Source organism: Bos javanicus, chromosome 25 (genome assembly GCF_032452875.1).
Source record: "Bos javanicus breed banteng chromosome 25, ARS-OSU_banteng_1.0, whole genome shotgun sequence".
Taxonomy (NCBI): Eukaryota; Metazoa; Chordata; class Mammalia; order Artiodactyla; family Bovidae; genus Bos; species Bos javanicus.
Window position 1 is genome coordinate 6634299 of NC_083892.1, and position 17656 is coordinate 6651954.

Genomic DNA, 17656 nt, shown 5'->3' on the forward strand with positions numbered 1-17656 from the left:
AGATTAGAGAGATGTGCAAGGACCAATTTGTGTTAGATGCCCGCACCTTCCCTCTTCCTCCCACGGTGTATCGGTCATTTCATTGAAGAGTTAAGACCTTTTGAGAGCAAAGAAGACAAGCCCTTCACCCCTGCAGTAAATAACTGTCCCCCGGATAAGCTTCCCTGGTGGCTCAGAGGGTAATGAGTCTGCCTCCACTGTGGGAGACCTGGCTTTGATCCCTGGGTGGGGAAGATCCCCTGAGGAAGAAAATGGCAACCCACTCCAGTATTCTTGCCTGGAAAATCCCATGGACAAAGGAGCCTGGCTGGCTACAGCCCATAGAGTTGCAAAGAGTCCAGACATGACTGAGAGCTTCACTTTCACTTTCAGATAAACTTTGTTGAATTCCCCAGGTTGTAGTCATAACTTGCTGTCATTTATTGTGCATAGTCCATGTACTAGCAAGTATGATAAATTATATACAGTATATACATATATGCATGTATGTATATATATATATGTATGTATGTATACATGTGTATAAAATTCATTACAGTATCTGAGTGGGGCAGACATTACTATCACTGTTATTTGCAAATTTCAAAAGAACAATATGCTCAAACCCAGAGAGGTTTGGTAACTTGGCCATGGTTACCATGGTTACACAGGAGTCTATCTGATGCCACTGTTCCTTCCACTGAACTGCACTGCCTCCAAGTGCTCCTTTCATCTTGACCTTGGATGCTTGGTCTTCACCTCCAGGTGGAATTCTGCATCCTTCAGTCGTGCTGTCTTGCTTCTAGAAAACTAGTATTTGTGAACTGGGGAGTGGGCATAGTTGTTCAAATTTGGAGGGACCCAGGTGGTTCAGAGGGTAACGAATCCTTCTGCAATGCAGGAGACTCAGGAGACACGGGTTGGATCCCTGGGTTGGGAATATCCTCTAGAGAAGGAAATGGCAATCCACTCCAGTATTCTTGCCTGGAGAATCCCATGGATGGAGGAGCTTGGCGGGTTGCAAAGAGTTGGACATAACTGAGTGACTGAACACACATGCAGTAGGATTAGCTATTTATTAATTGTTTTCTTTAAAGCAATTATAACCAGGTATATACAAGGATATTTATTTTCTTCAGTATTTTTGAAAAATTGCTGTCAACCTGAGTACCCAACAATGCAGTGGGTAGATAGATTAAAATATAATATCATTAAACAATAGATTATTATGACACAACTGAAGCAACTGATCACCACCACCAGGGAACTAAATGATTCTCTAAACAGATGGTCCAGTGGGAGTTTATTTGCCTTGGCCCCGTCTCCTTCATACAGCTCGTGTGTGCTGAGCACATGATGTGTGGGGCCCAGGCCTAGGGGCGCAGGACTGAGTGGCAAAGAGAAAATTCTGCACATCCAGGGGGACAGAGGGGGACACCAGCCAATGGTGTTTTAGAGCAGTTCTCCAGAAATCTTTCCTTTGCTGAAAAGCAGTGGCTAAAAATCAACAGAGAAGATAAACCATGCCCTGGAAAGTACCAGACACTTTGAGCTTGTTGTTTTGGCTACCAGTTGCCCCCTGCTTTGGGCAGCTTGTGCACATGTTTATGTGTCTCTGGGATGCAGGTGAGGCTGGGTCTCCATCTGGCAGCAAGTTTCACACCTTCTACCATGCCAGGTACCATCATGTTGGTTGGGAAGCCAGCCCAGGGACAGACTCTCAGTGCTTTCTGAGCACTCGATACAGACACGTGGGGCCTGGGAAGAAGCCTGGACCAACACTCCTGCAAACGCTGCTGAAACCAGTCTCCTTGGGGCAGTGGGTTGCTGTCCACTTTTATTAGAGACATTATTTATCAAGCTTGGGGCCACAGTGGGGAGTATCACTACCCCCTTCCATCTTTTTTTCCCCACTAACCTGAACACACACACGGATACTTGCACACCCAGGCAGCCGCACTAAGGCTTCAGATACCGTTTAGAAGAAACTTCTAAATTGACCATTCCTCTAATCGATCCTTCAGCAAATTTCATCTAAGGGTCTCTCCTTTCCATTTTGGCGATCTGATTATTCAGCAAAGTTGTCATGCAGCAAATCGATCGGTAGTTAATTGGTCTGTTTCCAGTAAAGTGTGATGTGTGTTCTAATAGGGGAAGCGCAGGGTGCTAAGGGAACATGCAGGGAAAGGAATTTAGTGAAGATCTTCCGAGTGTTGACTGAGTGCTGACAGTGGACCAGACACAGTTCAGAGCCTGTTACATGCAATAATAATACCTCCTAAAAATGAAATGTCTTTATCAGTTTACTTAAGAACATTAACGATGTCTAGAGAGCTCTGAATTAGCCTGAGTAAGGGAGGGTTAATCAGGGCAGATTTTTTTTAAAAAAAATATACAACAGCAGGTGTCAAATGTCAGACTGGGTGATGATCACCTGCAGAATTTATCACACATGCACAAACAACAAGGTCCTACTGTACAGCATGGAGAATTATATCCCATGATAAACCGTAATGGAAAAGAATATTTTTATTTTTTTATTTTGAAAAATTTTATCAGAGTAGAGTTGCTTTACAATGTTGCATTAGTTTCTGCTGTACAACAAAGTGAATCAGTTATACATATATCCCCTCTTTTTTAGATTTTCTTGCCATTTAGGTCTTTATACAGTATTGAGGAGAGTTCTCTGTGTTGTGGGCTTCCCCGGTGACTCAGTGGTAAAGAATCCCCCTGCAGTGCAGGAGATGCAGGAGATATGGGTTCGTTCCCTGGGTCAGGAAGATCCCCTGGAGGAGGGCATGGCAGTATTCTTGCCTGAAGAATCCCATGGACAGAAGAACCTGCTGGGGTACAATCCATGGGGTTGCAAAGAGTCAGACACGACTGAGCAACTTTCAGCATGTTTGCCCTGTGCTGTATAGTAGGTCCTTCTTAGCTATCTATTTTACATACAGAGTGTATATATGTCATTTCCAGTCTCCCAGTTCATCCCACCCCTTCCTTCCTTCCTTGGTATTCTTACGTTTGTTCTCTACATCTGTGTCCCTATTTCTGCTAGTGAAGTAAGTCAGAAAGAGAAAAGCAAATATCATAGAATATCACTTATATGTGGCATCTAGAAAAATGGTACAGATGAACTTATCTGCATAATGGAAAAGAATAGTTTAAAATGTGTATATATCTGTAACTGAATCCCTTTGCTTTACAGAAGAAATTAACAAACATTGTAAATCAACTATATTTCAGTTGAAAAGTACTAAAACTGAAAAAAAAAATACAGATTCCACTCCATCCTGCCTTCTCCATGCCTCAGAAATTCCAGTTCCTAGATCAGGAGATGGAGCCTGACAATCAAAGTTCTTAGGAGTTTCCCCAGACCGTTCTCACAGAGGAGACCTCAGCTCACACTCCAGGAAACATTGACTTGACCCATCAGGAATCTTTTGTCTTTCAGTGAGGAGAACATTCTGTAGATTTTTCTGGAGTCGTTCTCTGCAACATGGTGACCGATTACCATGTGGCCATGGAGCCCTCTGGAACGTGCTTGGTCCATGTAGACGTGAGCTCTCAGCGTACAATACACAGTAGATTTCAACAATGAAAATTGTTGTATGAACAATAGTATGAACATAATGTAAAGTATGTCACGCATTATCTTTATGTCAGTGACACATTGGAATGATACTATTTTTAATCTGTTGGATCAAATTAAAATATAAAAATAAATGACACCTATTTTCCATTTATTTTTTTTTTAATGTGGCTACTGGGAAACTTACAATGTCCTATGTAGCTTGTCTTTCTGGCTCTTACCATATTTCTATCAGAGAGCCACGTTTTCATTCATTTTGCTCCAGTGAATATTGAAAGAGTATGTGTGCCCCAGGAATGGGTCTCTTAGCAGCAAGGATGCTCACCTGAAATTAAAATATTTCGACAGTTAACCTGAACATTGGTAGTGTGTCGTGTTGTTCAGTCACTGTTGTATCTGCCTCTTTGCAACCCCATGGACTGCAGCACGCCAGGCTTCCCTGTCCTCCGCTATCTTCTGGAGTTCGCTCAGACTCATGTCCAGTGATGCCGTCCAGCCATCTCATCCTTTGTCACCCTCTTCTCCTCCTGCCCTCAATCTTCCCCAGCATCAGGGTCTTTTCCAGTGGGTCAGCTCTTTGCGTCAACTGGCCAAAGTAGTGGAACTTCAGCTTCAGCATCAGTTCTTCCAATGTGTTTTGACTTTATGTTTTAATTTTGCCTCTGAGTGTGTGTGTGTGTGTCTATACGCACTGTAGCGGGACATCTCTAGGGCACAGGCCCAGAATCTGTCTCCCTCTCATCCCATTAAAACCATTGATCTGCTTACATAGATAGGGCTTGGAGGTTACTGTACCCAGGGCTTCAGAAGGAGAACTCAGTTTGGGAGTAGTTCTGACACAGGTATTCCAAGGGTTTTACTGGAGGAACCCCACGTGGAACAGAGAGAGGGCAGGAGCCAAAATTCTCTTAGTCTTTTAAAACAAATGTATTTATTTATTTGGATACACTGGGTCTTTGTTGCTGTGCGGGCTTTTTCTAGTCGCGATGTGCGGGCTTCTCATCAGGGTGACTTATCTTGTTGCGGAGCTCCGGCTCTCGGTGCCTGGAATTCAGTAGGTGCCCCATGGCATGTGGAATCTTGGGCCTCGAACCCATGGAATCAAACCCGTGTCCCGTGCATTGGCAGGCGGGCTCTTAACCACTAAACCACCAGGGAAGTCCATCCCCGCTACTTTGGAGGAAAAGAATCATGAGACTGAAAAAGGCAGTCTGCGAAGATAATCATTTCAAATCCAAGCTAAGGAAGTGAGCCACAGGAGAGTTCAGAAATGTCAGCGTCGGGTTGCGGTAACTCTTTAGCTCCTCTTGGAGAATGTCTTCTGCCTCTACTCTGTCCTTCTTGGAGGTTTTGAGTTATGGGATTGATTCTGCTTTCTGACTTGCATGTCTTGGGAAGCTTTTAGAAAAGCCCTGGTCACCTGCGTGGTCTACAATTATAGAAGTCATTGCCTAGATGAGACTAGGAGAAAGCTGCAGTTGTCATAGAGGAATATTCCCTAGTGAGTGCCTTCACCAATGCCAGCTGAGCATTGAGGTCTGAGACCACAGGGGCAGGAAGGGGAGCATTTCCTGGCTAAACCATCACTCTCCAAATCGCAGGTCATGAGGACCATGGGGCCGTGTTTAGGGCCCTCCTTGTACACTCTGTGGGAGGTGTGTGGCTGGTGTGTATTAAGCTCCCAATAGCTTCCAGACTCTGTCTTAGATCTGATTATGAAGGCACTATAGCTCTAACGGCATTGCAGATTCTGGTAGTGCGCATTTTGACCCTTTGTCAGGGATCCTGGTTTGAATGCATACTCTGTAGTGCTTCTCATCATGGTGGGGACTCGAGCGTTGGCACCTTGTTGCTGCCTTGGGACCGTCTAGGAGAGCTCCACCACACTGGGAGCCTCATTGGAGGACTGAGCCTATTTTATTCATCTTTCTGCCCCCAGGGACACCCCCCCCCCCCGCCCCCCAGCTATCTTTGGGACAGAAGGCGTGGGGAGGTGATGCTGAAATAAGAATAAAAGGTCTCAGGAGCATAAAGACTATGACTTCAAATATACAGAGCAAACTCTATGGAGTGAAGTTAATGACAGTGTTCTTCCTATGCCCCTATAAGAAAATCACTTGACTGTTAGAACCTGGGGGCATGGTACCCACATGGCCCTACTGTATTTCATTCACACCCAGCTTGTGGCAGCTGGACTTAGAAGATGTTAATAATAAGTAGTATTTACATTCCTCAGTTGAGTTGACAAAGCTCTTTCACAAACACAGGTTCATATTCCCCATTCAGCAGGCAGCTTATGTATTCATTTGACTCCGGCATATCAAGTTCAGATATAGCCATTGAAACTACATGTGTAACTCATAAATGAGACAGAGCTTCACTTCCGAAAGCATCCGTGAATTGATCGCTAGAACTACATGCGATGCTGATCCTTCGGGTGCTTCTGCAGACCAAACGGCTGAGCAGGAGAGGTCGGCTTATGAAATTCTGTAGAAGAACCCTTGTAACATAATCTCCCCTCTCTGTAGATGGCTTTTAAATGCCCCTGGTTTCCTTTCATGCACTTTATCTGTGAATTAAGCAGAGCTCAGACCGAGCAGAAATCATTTTACAAACAAGGAAGATGAGGTTCAGGGAGTTCCCTGCATCACTGATCAAGGACATTGCAAAGGGAGAACCTGAACCGGGATCTTCTGGCTCCAAGCCTTTGTCCTCTGCGGGGCAGGCCAGCCTCTTGGTTTTCTTGTCACAAAGGTCAAAAACAGACGAGGGTTCATGATGGCCTTGAGCTACAGCAAACTAGACAGCAGAGCAGTTATCATGTCTCACTTTGACTGTTTGTTTTTTTCCCTTTGATGAACTTGGGCTTCCCTGGTGGTTCAGACACTCAAGAATCTGCTTGCAGTACAGGAGACCCGGTTTCAATCTCTGGGTCAGGAAGATCCCCTGGAGAAGGGAGTGATGAACTTAACGGCAACTTGGCCTCTGTGAACTCTCAGGGGTGATGGGAAATAACACACCGTGTATTTTGAGACTCAAGGAGCTTTTCTTCTGAGCATCTTGAAGTGTTTTGATTGTCTCTGGGAGCAAGTGATGTAGAATCTTCAGAAAGCATAGCTCCTAGGATCGTGGCTACTGACAGAAAGGTTATGGTAGATACCAAGGTCTTCCCAGGCCTCTTGTCTCTCCTTAGTCCTCCTTCACTCAACAAGTGGCATTGGCTTGCTCCCTCGTTCACCTGCCCCCTAGTTAGTGCTGTGCTAGACCCTGGAGAGAAAGCAGGAAACAAGATAGACTCAGCCCAGCCCCTGGGGGTGGGGGTGGGGCTGGCATTCCAGAAGGGGCACAGATACACAGTCAAGTCAGGAAGTAAGTCACCAAAATGAATGGAGATCTGCTCCATTAGGTGAAGGATGGGGATGTGGTTGGAAAGTGCACTTAAGAAAGAGCGGTCAAGGAGGCAGGCAGCACTGGGGAGCTGACGTTTGAGCTGAGAGGTCAAGGATGAAAGGGAGCAGCTCAGATGAGCTGGCCAGGGTCCTAAGGGGAGAACGAATTTGCTCGCGTCCTGGGAGTCCTGATGAGCAAGGGGTGGGGTTGGGGGTAAGATGGGGGTGAGAGCAGGGCAGGGGTGACTCAGGCAAGTTGGATTTTATTCTACGATAAGTGGGAAATCATCGAAGGATTTTAAGCAAGGGCATTAAGTATGATTAGGCTCCAGTACTCTTGCCTGGAAAATCCCATGGACGGAGGAGCCTGCTAGGCTGCAGTCCATGGGGTCGATAGGAGTCGGACACGACTAAGCGACTTTACTTTCACTTTTCACTTTCATGCATTGGAGAAGGAAATGGCAACCCACTCCAGTGTTCTTGCCTGGAGAATCCCAGGGACGGGGAGCCTGGTGGGCTGCCATCTCTGGGGTCGCACAGAATCGGACACGACTGAAGCAACTTAGCAGCAGCAGCAGCAGGCTGATACAGATTTATATTTAAATAGATGGAAAGATAGGTGACAGGCAGCTAGGCAGATAGACAGATAGATAATAGACAGATTATAGATAGATAGATAATTGGTAGATAGACAGATGATACATAGATAGAGGTAGACAGATGATGGAGAGACAGAGATGATTGATAGATGATAGAGACAGTGATAAATGATAGATCATAGACACAAGTGATAGATGATAGAGAGACAGATAGACAGATAGATGACAGATAGAGATATAAATGACTGTTTCTGATTTGGTTCTGATGAAATACTGGCGGTTTATGTCAGGGTGGTGATGGTGTGAGTGACGTGGACATGTCTCACATTTCATCCTTGATTTCTGACCGGTGGGCTCTGGGGCCACGGTGAGCATCGGGGCCCAATTGTACACCTGTCCGCTTCGGCAGGGATGGCTGGTCCGCAGGGTGATGCCAGGCGCGGGTCTGTCCCCACGTGGTGTCCACCGGGCATTCCCCATCCTTCCCGCCGAGGTCCCTGGGAACCACCCCTCTTCCTCTGGGCTCCGCTGCCAGAGGTCACCGGTGTGGCCAGCATCCCCGCAGCCTCGGTGGAGCTCCAGTCCACATCTTCCCTGATAACCTTGTGACTAAATGGTGGTGTCACAGAAGGGCGTGTTTCGGGATTAGCATTTGAAAAGAAGCCTCCTTGCTTTCAGTTTGAGCTGACATGGTCCCTTTTCCTCTGTGGAGATGAAATTTATTAATCATAATAAAACCATCGGATTCTGAAGGTAGAGGTCACCCTGAGGAGCAAAAAGGAGCTTGCTCATTTATGAGGACCAGTTCGACGCTGCTCTCCTTTTCTTCTGCCCTGGAAGGGAACGCTGCCAAACTGCTAGCTTGATTTTTCTTCGGAGGCTGACGCCCAGCCCAGAGTTATCGATGAATGACCATTAAAGGATGTGAGAGGAAAAGTGGGGGGTTACCTTTTCACATTCAGACCACCACTCTGTTGTCTCCTCAAAATGGGACATTTTTGCCACAGCAAAATCAGTCCCCAAATTAAAAAAAAAATAAAACTACTAATCATTGCTCTGAATTAGCATCTTCACCGCTTGATTTGGAGGAACACCACGCTGTGGCATCATTTAGTAAATATCCAAGCATTTTTAGTTCACTTTTGCAATTTATAGCCAGTTCCTATAACCAGCTTTGCCAGTCGAAAATACATTAAAAATAATCCTATTACTTTTTTTTTTCCCTCCAGATCCATGACAGACTTTATTTTCTCATGAAATGAAAATCAACACCAAAGTCATCCAGCATGTTCTTTTCTCCCTATTAGTAGCTGCTTCTAATTAGGGGTAAACGCCCCAGTTTCATGAGTAACCTCCATGAATAAAAGATTTATTTCAAAAAGTCATCATTCTTCTTGCTTTAACACACCCTGTCTTGGACATACATCTGCTTTTTTTTAACTCCCAGAGAGAGGGGGAATCTTTGATTAAAGGCAGTTTCAGTGAGTCAAAGTCATAAAGGATGTCCCAAGGAATGAAAGCAAGAAGGGCTTGCCTATTTGTTAGTTTCACTGAGAGATTCATCTCAGAAAAGAAACTCCTGTTCATTTTTGGGTATCAGGAGAATGCTGAATGTTGACGCTTTTGAGGATCAGGCGGAAGACTCGTGTAGATGATTTGAGCTCAGTGACCTTTGAAACAAGCAGAGGGCTTGGGAGTAAAGCATGTCCAATGAAAGCTTAGTATTTTGTTGTCCAGGCACTAAGTCGTGTCTGACTCCTTGCGATCCCATGGACTGCAGCACACCAGGCTTCCCTGTCCTTCACTATCTCCCAGAGTTTGCTCAAACTCATGTCCATTGATTTGATGATGCCATCCAGCCATCTCATTTTCTCTGTTGCTCCCCTTCTCCTCCTGTCTCAATCTTTCCCAGAATCAGGAGGTTAGTATAATCATTTTTTTCCCCCCAATCTGGAGTCTAACTCAGAGCCTGAGAGTTAGAAGGTTTTCCCCCTGGTTCTTCCTTCTCAGGCTTTATGATGTGAGATCCATCTAGTGCATTCTTATCCATCAAGTATGAGAAGGAAGATTAGAAGACAAGTAGGGAAAGAGGGGAGGAGAAGAATAAAGTCAATGCAAATTCAACCCCAAGGTTGATAGTATAGACCAATGACTTCTTCCTGGCTTGTTCCTTCCTCCTTTAAAGGAGTGTTCAAGATTCAAAAGCCATTGATAATTCACACCTACCCCATCTAGTGGCTGGTTTACCCCTCCCCTAGCCACTGTGAATGTTGGTCACCAATGGTACCCAACTGCCTCTTTCTGCAGAGACTTACCCTCTCCCGAAGAATCACTGCAACTAGGAAGTTTATCCTCTGCCCTTCTAGGAAGTCTACAGCTAATGCTTAACTAACAAGAGCATTAAAAAAGCCAACCCACTTGCCTCCAGCTGGGATCAACTTTGGGGTGCAACTCAGGATTAGGGAGAAGTTAGTTTTCAGCTCAGAACTGATACACCCTTGGTTCTCTATTTTCCCTTTCTCTGAGCTGCTTGCCTCTCCCTCCTCTTAAACGTACCGCCCCCAACAAATCAGGGGTGGAAGAATCTCCATTTCAGGCTTTGCTTCCAGAGACCCTCACCTAACCTCGCCTGCATCTCAGCTGTGATCATTACCAAAACAGCAGCGTTCAAACTCTAACAAGATATCTGGCAGGCCGTTCAAGGAAGGGTATCTGGAACCATGGAAAGAGCATGAGAGTTGCCCTGAGACATTCAAGGATTAGCTCTGACTCTGTCTAGCTCTGTGACTTTGAGCAAATGACCCAGTCTCTCCAAGCTCTAATATCTGATGAGTTGCATTGTTCATCCAATGTATTAGGTGTCCATCTCTTCTACATTTTTCTTCTAAAGCCTGTGCTGGGCATTAGGGCAGTGGAAGGAGGATGGTAGAGACAGGAGGAAAAAATCCTCAGATATAAGGAAATGTCATCAAGAAATATTGTTCAAGGGACTTCCTGGTGGTCCAGTGGTTAAGACTTTGCCTTCCAATGCAGGTTCCATTCCTGGTCAGGGAGTTAAGATCCCACATGCCTCCTGGCCAAAAAACCAAAACATAATACAAAAGCAATATTGTAACAAATTCAATAAAGACTTTAAAAATGATCCATATAAAAAAATCTATTAAAAAAAAAAGAGAACTATTGTTTAAAATGTATCACTTCCTGGAACCTGGCTAGAGATTGATGAGATAGAAGTTCTGGGGTGATAGACTCAAAAATCAAATCAGGCTCTAATTCTTGAGTGGGGAGGGAGGTCCCACAAAGCCTTCAAGGAGGCTTCTGTTTGAATACATCTGTTCTTCCCCATTCTGACATGTTCGGCCCTAACTGTAAAGACTGGGTCCTTTTTGGCCCACCCTGTCTCAATTGATTGGTGACAACTTTGTTAGGAAAAGAGGACAATCTATCTTGATTATAATGGGTCCTCTGTGGTTCCTGGCTTTCTTAAAACCACTCTTTCAAGCTGTTGCCTGCCTCCAACCCAGTGTAGAAAGGGTTGTTTGAGAGAGAGAGGAAACACACACACACACACACACACACCACGTACTTTTATCACCAGCGATGTTAAGTGGACACAGAAATGCTTGTATAGGATGGACTTTTCTTATGTTTCGTGGCCAATTGGAATGTGTTTCTTATTTCTCGAGATGGATAGGGCCCCTCCACACTGTCTTGGTATTTTGTGTTTTACGGTTGTTATTGTTACTTCGTTAATCACATATTATGGCTTAATCTTCCCCTCTGTCTTCCTTCTAGTTACGGACGAGTTTATGCTACCGACCCCTACCACCACACACTTGCTCCAGCCCCCACCTACGGCGTTGGTGCCATGGTGAGTACCACTTCCTCCTCTTCCTAGCTTCCTCCTTGCCCCCCTCCCCCGGCCCCCGGCCGCCCCTCCCCCAAGCTGGGATCTCAGGATGGGTTGACGGCTGACGTCCTCTCACTTTCCCTTAATTGAATTTGTCTCTTGTGCTAACAGCAGCTAAAAAATGCCACATTAATCCTCCCAGTAAACTTGATAAATGTCTTAATTTCTTGGCAATGTCGTGCATGTAAGTTATTATATTTCTCATTTTGCAAGTCTCACCTAGCCAAGCACTTACCTTAATGGAATAATTAGTCATGTTGATAATGAAATCCATCACTAACGGAATGCAGTGTCAATGCAGAACTTTTTGTTTTCTTTTTTTTTTCCCTCCCTCCCTTGCCGCTCATTCACATAGCCCCAAGGTTCCAGCCCCACCACAGACCTCAGAGGAGCTAAGCTGCACAGTTCCAGGCCTCTGCTGTCAGGCAGCTGAGAATCTGACTGCCTCTCCTCCCCTATTACAATTCATGTTTAAAGTCATAGTCGCCCAGGAAAGAAAATAGAGAGAGAGGCACGCTTTGTGTGTGTGCCTAGTACATAAGGAATTAGAAGGAAGCAGTTTGGGAGTTGTCTTTTCTTTCTTTTTTTTTTTTGGTGGGAGTGGGGCTGGGTTTTTGTTTTGGGAGGGGTTTGGGGGGAGGGCAACACTGGGAGTTGAAGGGGGGGATGGTGAATTTGCCTGTACTTGTTCAAACTTCTATGCACTAAAAGCGTACAGTAAGACGTGCCCATCACGTGAGAGCGTATGCAATCATTACAAAGCTTTTTGGCATGCAGATTTCTGCTTGAGATCAAGATGATCAGTTCTTCTCCTAAAGATAAAGCCCCAGAGGCATTCATTGGCATCGCCAAAACTTTTCACAAAAGGAGATAGTTAAGTGCCGTCTAAAACCACGGCTAGGCAATTCCCTGGAGCTTGGCGGTAGACATTCCGCCATAATTGGGAAACCTATCATTTTTTGCACAAGCTCAATGACATCCAGTAATTCATCTGCACAACTCCCCTCTCAAGAGCACCTTCCATACAGATTGTTCAGCTGAGTCAAGTAAAGAGTGGACTTACATGTTCGTCCTGGTTTCGCTATTCAGCCACTCCACTTCAACACCCAGTTCGCTGGGGGAAAGTGTTGACCAAGAGGGTTGAGTGATGACATTCAATAAGTCCTCTGCATGCAACATCTTGAGTGTAGACAGAGCCTTTCCCAACAGAGCACATTATTATCAGTGACTCAGACGGCCAACCCTAAGAGACAGCATCAATCCTTCAGCAGCCCATTTGTTTCAGAGTCCTTTTTAGCTGCTGGGGCTGGCCACCCGAATTTGGTTCTACAGAGAATTTTTGTTATAAGGAGCTATGGGGGGAGGAGGTCAGGATTGGTCCTATCTTCAATTCTCTAATAAGTGGACCCAGGATGGGTAGGGGACGCCTCCATATTGGTTGTTTCTGAGTGTCTATTTTTTCAAACACTAGTCCTTTTTTTTTGATGATCCACATGTTCTAAAAGGAAAATGTAAAAAACACACCCCTTACATTGCTTTGTTTCAGAATGCTTTTGCATCCTTGACACACAGTATTGTTAGTAACTCAAACAAGCCAACAATAAGAGACAGCATCAATCCTTCAGCGGCCCATTTGTTTCAGAGTCCTTTAGAGCTCCCAGGACTGGCCGCCCGAAGTTGGTTCTACAGGGATTTTTCGTTGTAAGGAGCGACTGGCGGGTGGGGAGAGGTCAGGCTTGGCAGTATCTTCAATTCTCTAAAAGGTGGACCCGGGATGGGTAGGGGACGCCTCCATATTGGTTGTTTCCGAGTGTCTATTTTTTCACATAGTAGTCTTTTTTGATGATCCACGTGTTGCAAAAGGAAAATGTAAAAAACACACCCCTTAAATTGCTTTGTTTCAGAATGCTTTTGCACCCTTGACTGATGCCAAGACTAGGAGCCATGCTGACGATGTGGGTCTCGTTCTTTCTTCATTGCAGGCTAGTATATACCGAGGGGGATACAACCGTTTTGCTCCATACTAAATGACAAAAACCATTAAAAAAAAAAAAAAAAAACAACCTTCCAACGTGGGGAAAAAGGAAGCTTTCCGAGGCCTGGGTATTGCAATACATGCAGTAGTGCATCATTTTAGCATCTAAAAAAAAAAAAAATTAAATTAAAAAGAGGAAAAAAATTACATTTTTTATCTTATACCTCAGATATTTTGTTCTGTGTATTTTAATATTGTGGGTCTTTCATTTCCGAAGGTTCTGTAGTTTGGTTGCTGGCTGTAGGAAGTTTTTTGGTTTTTTTTTTGTGGTTGATCTAGAGAGATGCTAGCTATGACTAAACACTGGTATAGGGCCATATCCAGAGTGCTGTATTCTGTAAATGAAATTATATATGCTGAATATTAAGCTACTGGGGTTATCAGCTGTTGGGGAAGAGTGTAAGTGACTACAGGAGTCATGTTCTTTTCTGCATCTGCATTATTTTATTTTATGAAACGGGAAGGGTGGGAGGGACCTAGGGGGTGGGGACTGGGGTTTGGCTGAAAGGGAAAAAAAAAAAAGTAACTGATGAATCTAAACGACCCACTGCACCAACGTCCATATAGCAACGGTTCTAAGTTACTCACTGTCAGTTCAAGCCAAAGGTTAGGTTGTTAAGAGGATGCTTCTAGAAACACTTGTACATCCAAGCTGAATGCAGCTGTGCAAACCCACCCTTTACAACCATTCCACCTGGCAGTATTCAGCTTCTTAACCAGCCACTAGTTATCTAGGCAAAAGACTGCTAGTTAGGCCATCTGCAAGCATTCTTTTTATATTTCTTCCAGTATAATAAATTATTGATATCATTGCTGACTTTTATATTATGGGAGGGAAAAAATAACATTAATAAAAAGGTGATAAAAAGCACTGTTTCTATTTTTTTCTTTTTTTCCAAAAAAAAGAAAGTAATAAAAACTTAAATTCTTTGTACCAGTGAAAAAAAAATGTATAAAATTTACATCTGTGCAGTGGCGTTGTTAAGTTCTAGAAACAGTCTTTCGAAGCTTTAGTTTTAGCCTCGTAGAACAACTGTTACAGACAAGACGTATAATTTTTATGGAATTACATGATAATCATATTCGGATTTATAGAAGCATTTTACAAGTATTGCAATCATTGGGTAGAGATAATCATGGTATTTTCATCCGCTTGGTACTTTTTGAAACATGACCGTGTTGTGTAAGCAACCTGCAATTTTTCAGTCCGTGAGAGCCCGCCCTCCCATTTTTTTCCCGATCCCCAAGGATTCTCTCAAATCAATATCTTTAGTTTTCTTTTTTTTGTCTCCAAGGCCCAGGACACTTGTCAAAAGGAAGCAAAAAAAGTAGGTCCACCCTCAACATCCCCTAAAGAACGACCCCCTCCCCCCCACCTCGGAAGCAGGGCCAAAATGACGCATCCGAAAAATTGCAGTTTGTCTGTATGCTTCTTCTGTTCGAAGTCTCTTCATGTTGTTCTGTTTACAAAGTTAATCTCAGTTGGGGTATCTGTCACGGATCTTCCTGTTTTTGTATTTAAATAAAAAAAATATATATATCCTGCAGCAAGTGGTCCCCAGTAGTTTTGCTGCCATAGTTAACAATTTCCATGTGTGCAGTGCAGGCCTTCATATGGCACGCACTTTAGTAAAGCTCTCAACTCACTGCTGTGAACCTGCCAATCCGCTGTAACAACTCTGCTTTAAGACAAAACCAGACAAAACTTAAAAAAAAAAAAAAAGTGTTTGTGATCCAGCTTTTCTCTTGTCATCCAATGTGCATGCAGTAAGATCGGTTGGATATTAAACCATCAATAAAGTTTCACAAGATTTGAAAACCGAGTTTCTGTAGCTTTGCTATCTAAGATCACCGTGATCTTGCAAACAAAAAAAAAACAAAAACAAAAAAAAAAAAACAGAGAGAGAGAGAGAAACGGGGGAAAAAACTGCTGCTTGGCGGCCAAAAACAGAGAAAAATATTTCTTTTCGCCAGTCGGGGAGGGAAGAGGGGAGAGGGTGCTTGATAGCATTCCTGAGACATTCTCATCTTCCCCCACGTGGAAGAAGGTGTTATGACAACGGGTGCCTGGTTGATGTTTTTGAGGGAAAGGACATATTGAGATGCTATGGCATCCAACCCCAAAGTGGGGTGAGGTGGAAGGAACAGGGCTTTTGGGAGAATCAAGCGAAGTCTCCCATGTGTCTTAGATTTCAAAATCCAGAATTTGCACTGTATTTGGAATCACAAACATAGAATTCTTACTGTGTTGGTTCAAGTAAAATTAATTTGCAGTTTTGATTTTCATCGATGAGCTGTACTTTCCCCCATGACTGTATGTAGTTTTAATAAAATCATTTAGAGCAAGTGGGTGCCAACTGATGTTACAGACTCTTTTGTCAGGCACTCCTCCAAGAGGCCAATAAGTCATTTTAAAATGTATGTCAGAGATGTAAACAGACATTTTGGATTTTTTTAAACGGTATTTATTTGGAATGTTTTCATTTATCTAAATAACTATTGCTATTATGAATTATGGAAAAAAAAAGATTACTATCATGTGTGGTATATAGTGACTTAACACACACCTCACGCAATCTGCAAACCCAGAAAATGTGTATATCTGTCTTTAGAAATTAGTGTTTATATCACTTACAGTGGTTTGTGAATAAAGAAAACTGGTTTGTAATATCAAAAAAATAAAAGCTTAGTCTGAAAAGGTCTACGTGAGTTGGTGTTCTGATTCTTTGGCCTCTGTGTGTTTCCTGGGAGAGTGGATTCGTCACGCCCACACGAGGCTGCTCTTGTGCCCACCGGGGCGGGCGGTGCAGCTGCCCAGGTAAGCAGCAGGCTTTGTCCCTGCAAGGGACCCGACTGTCTGGGTCACATGACTCCTCTTCCTCACCCATCATTCCCAAGAAGTCAGTGGAACAACTACAGATGTCTAAGAAAGAAACAGAACTAAGCTGAATTATTTCCCCATCATGGAAACCTCAGCCTTTGGTTTAAAACAAAACAACAATCAGAAAACAACCTTATGTTTCAAATGAAAACAGCTACTAACGCCTATTAAGCTTTTAGTACATCTGTTAACTGGCTTCCCAGGTGGCGCTAAAAGTAAAGAATCCACATGCCAATGCAGGAGAGGTGAGTTCAATCCCTGGGTGGGAAAGATCCCCTGGAGGAGGGCATGGCAACCTATTTCAGTATTCTTGCCTAGAGAACCCCATGGACAGAGAAGCCTGGCAGGCTACAGTCCAGGGGGTCGCAAAGAGTCGGACACGACTGAAGCGACTTAGTACATATGCACGCACCCATGCAAAGCGGTTAATAATCCAGAGAACAATGAGGGAGGCTTGTAGGAAGAAGATGAAAAAAATCATCATAGTAAGTGGCAGAGTTGATGTTTATCAAGTGCTTCCCAAGTGGTGCAGTGATGAACAATCCGCCTGCAATGCAGGAGATGTTGGTTTGATCCCTGGGATGGGAAGGTCCCCTGGAGAAGGAAATGGCAACCCACTCCAGTATTCTTGCCTGGGAAATCCCATGTGCAGAGGAGCCTGGTGGGCTACAGTCCATGGGGTCACAAAGAGTCAGACATAACTGAGCACACACACTTATTTCCTTTAATAATTTAATGCTCTCACCAGGGTGGGATTGTCTACTCCATTTACTTAACAATATATATATATTTTAAATTAATTTAGTTTTGGCTGTGCTGGGTCTTTGTTGCTGCATGGGCTTTTCTCCATTTGCGGCAAGCAGGGGCTACTCTTGAGTTGTGGTACACAGGCTTGTCATGGTGGTGGCTTCTCTTGTTGGCAGAGCACGGGCTCTAGGCTGCACGGGCTTCAGTAGTTGCAGTTCCTGGGCACTAGAGCACAGGCTCAGTAGTTGTGGCACACGGGCTCAGTTGCTTCGCCATATGTGGAATCTTCCTGGACCAGGGATCAAACACGTGTTTCCTGCACGGGCAGGTGGATTCTTACCACGAAGCCACCAAGGAAGTCCTTCTTAATAGCATCTTAATCCTATCTCATTTAGTTAACACTGCTGTCAAATTGGTAATACATACAAAAGTTTTTAAAATATGGAGTGTGGACACAGGTGTTCTGACTTTGAATCCTGATTCGGTCCCTTGCCAGATGCAGTCAAGGTGCCCACATGCTCAGC

The 17656-nt window shown here is 44.2% G+C and overlaps 1 protein-coding gene across 18 annotated transcripts in view; it reads left to right on the forward strand.

Annotated features, from left to right (window-relative positions):
• The window catches only part of RBFOX1 (RNA binding fox-1 homolog 1), a 2444696-nt gene extending 2428490 nt beyond the window's left edge, over nucleotides 1-16206 (forward strand). For 8 of the 18 annotated variants that reach the window (XM_061401054.1, XM_061401049.1, XM_061401048.1 and 5 more), the window contains 2 exons: nucleotides 11355-11430; nucleotides 13374-16206. In XM_061401054.1, coding sequence (XP_061257038.1) covers nucleotides 11355-11430; nucleotide 13374 — 77 coding nt within the window. In that variant the 3' untranslated portion in view covers nucleotides 13375-16206. Of the gene's footprint in view, nucleotides 1-11354; nucleotides 11431-11824 lie in introns of all 18 variants that reach the window. The other 10 variants (XM_061401047.1, XM_061401046.1, XM_061401050.1 and 7 more) reach the window with 3 other exon arrangements.
• Nucleotides 16207-17656: the final 1450 nt, after the last annotated feature.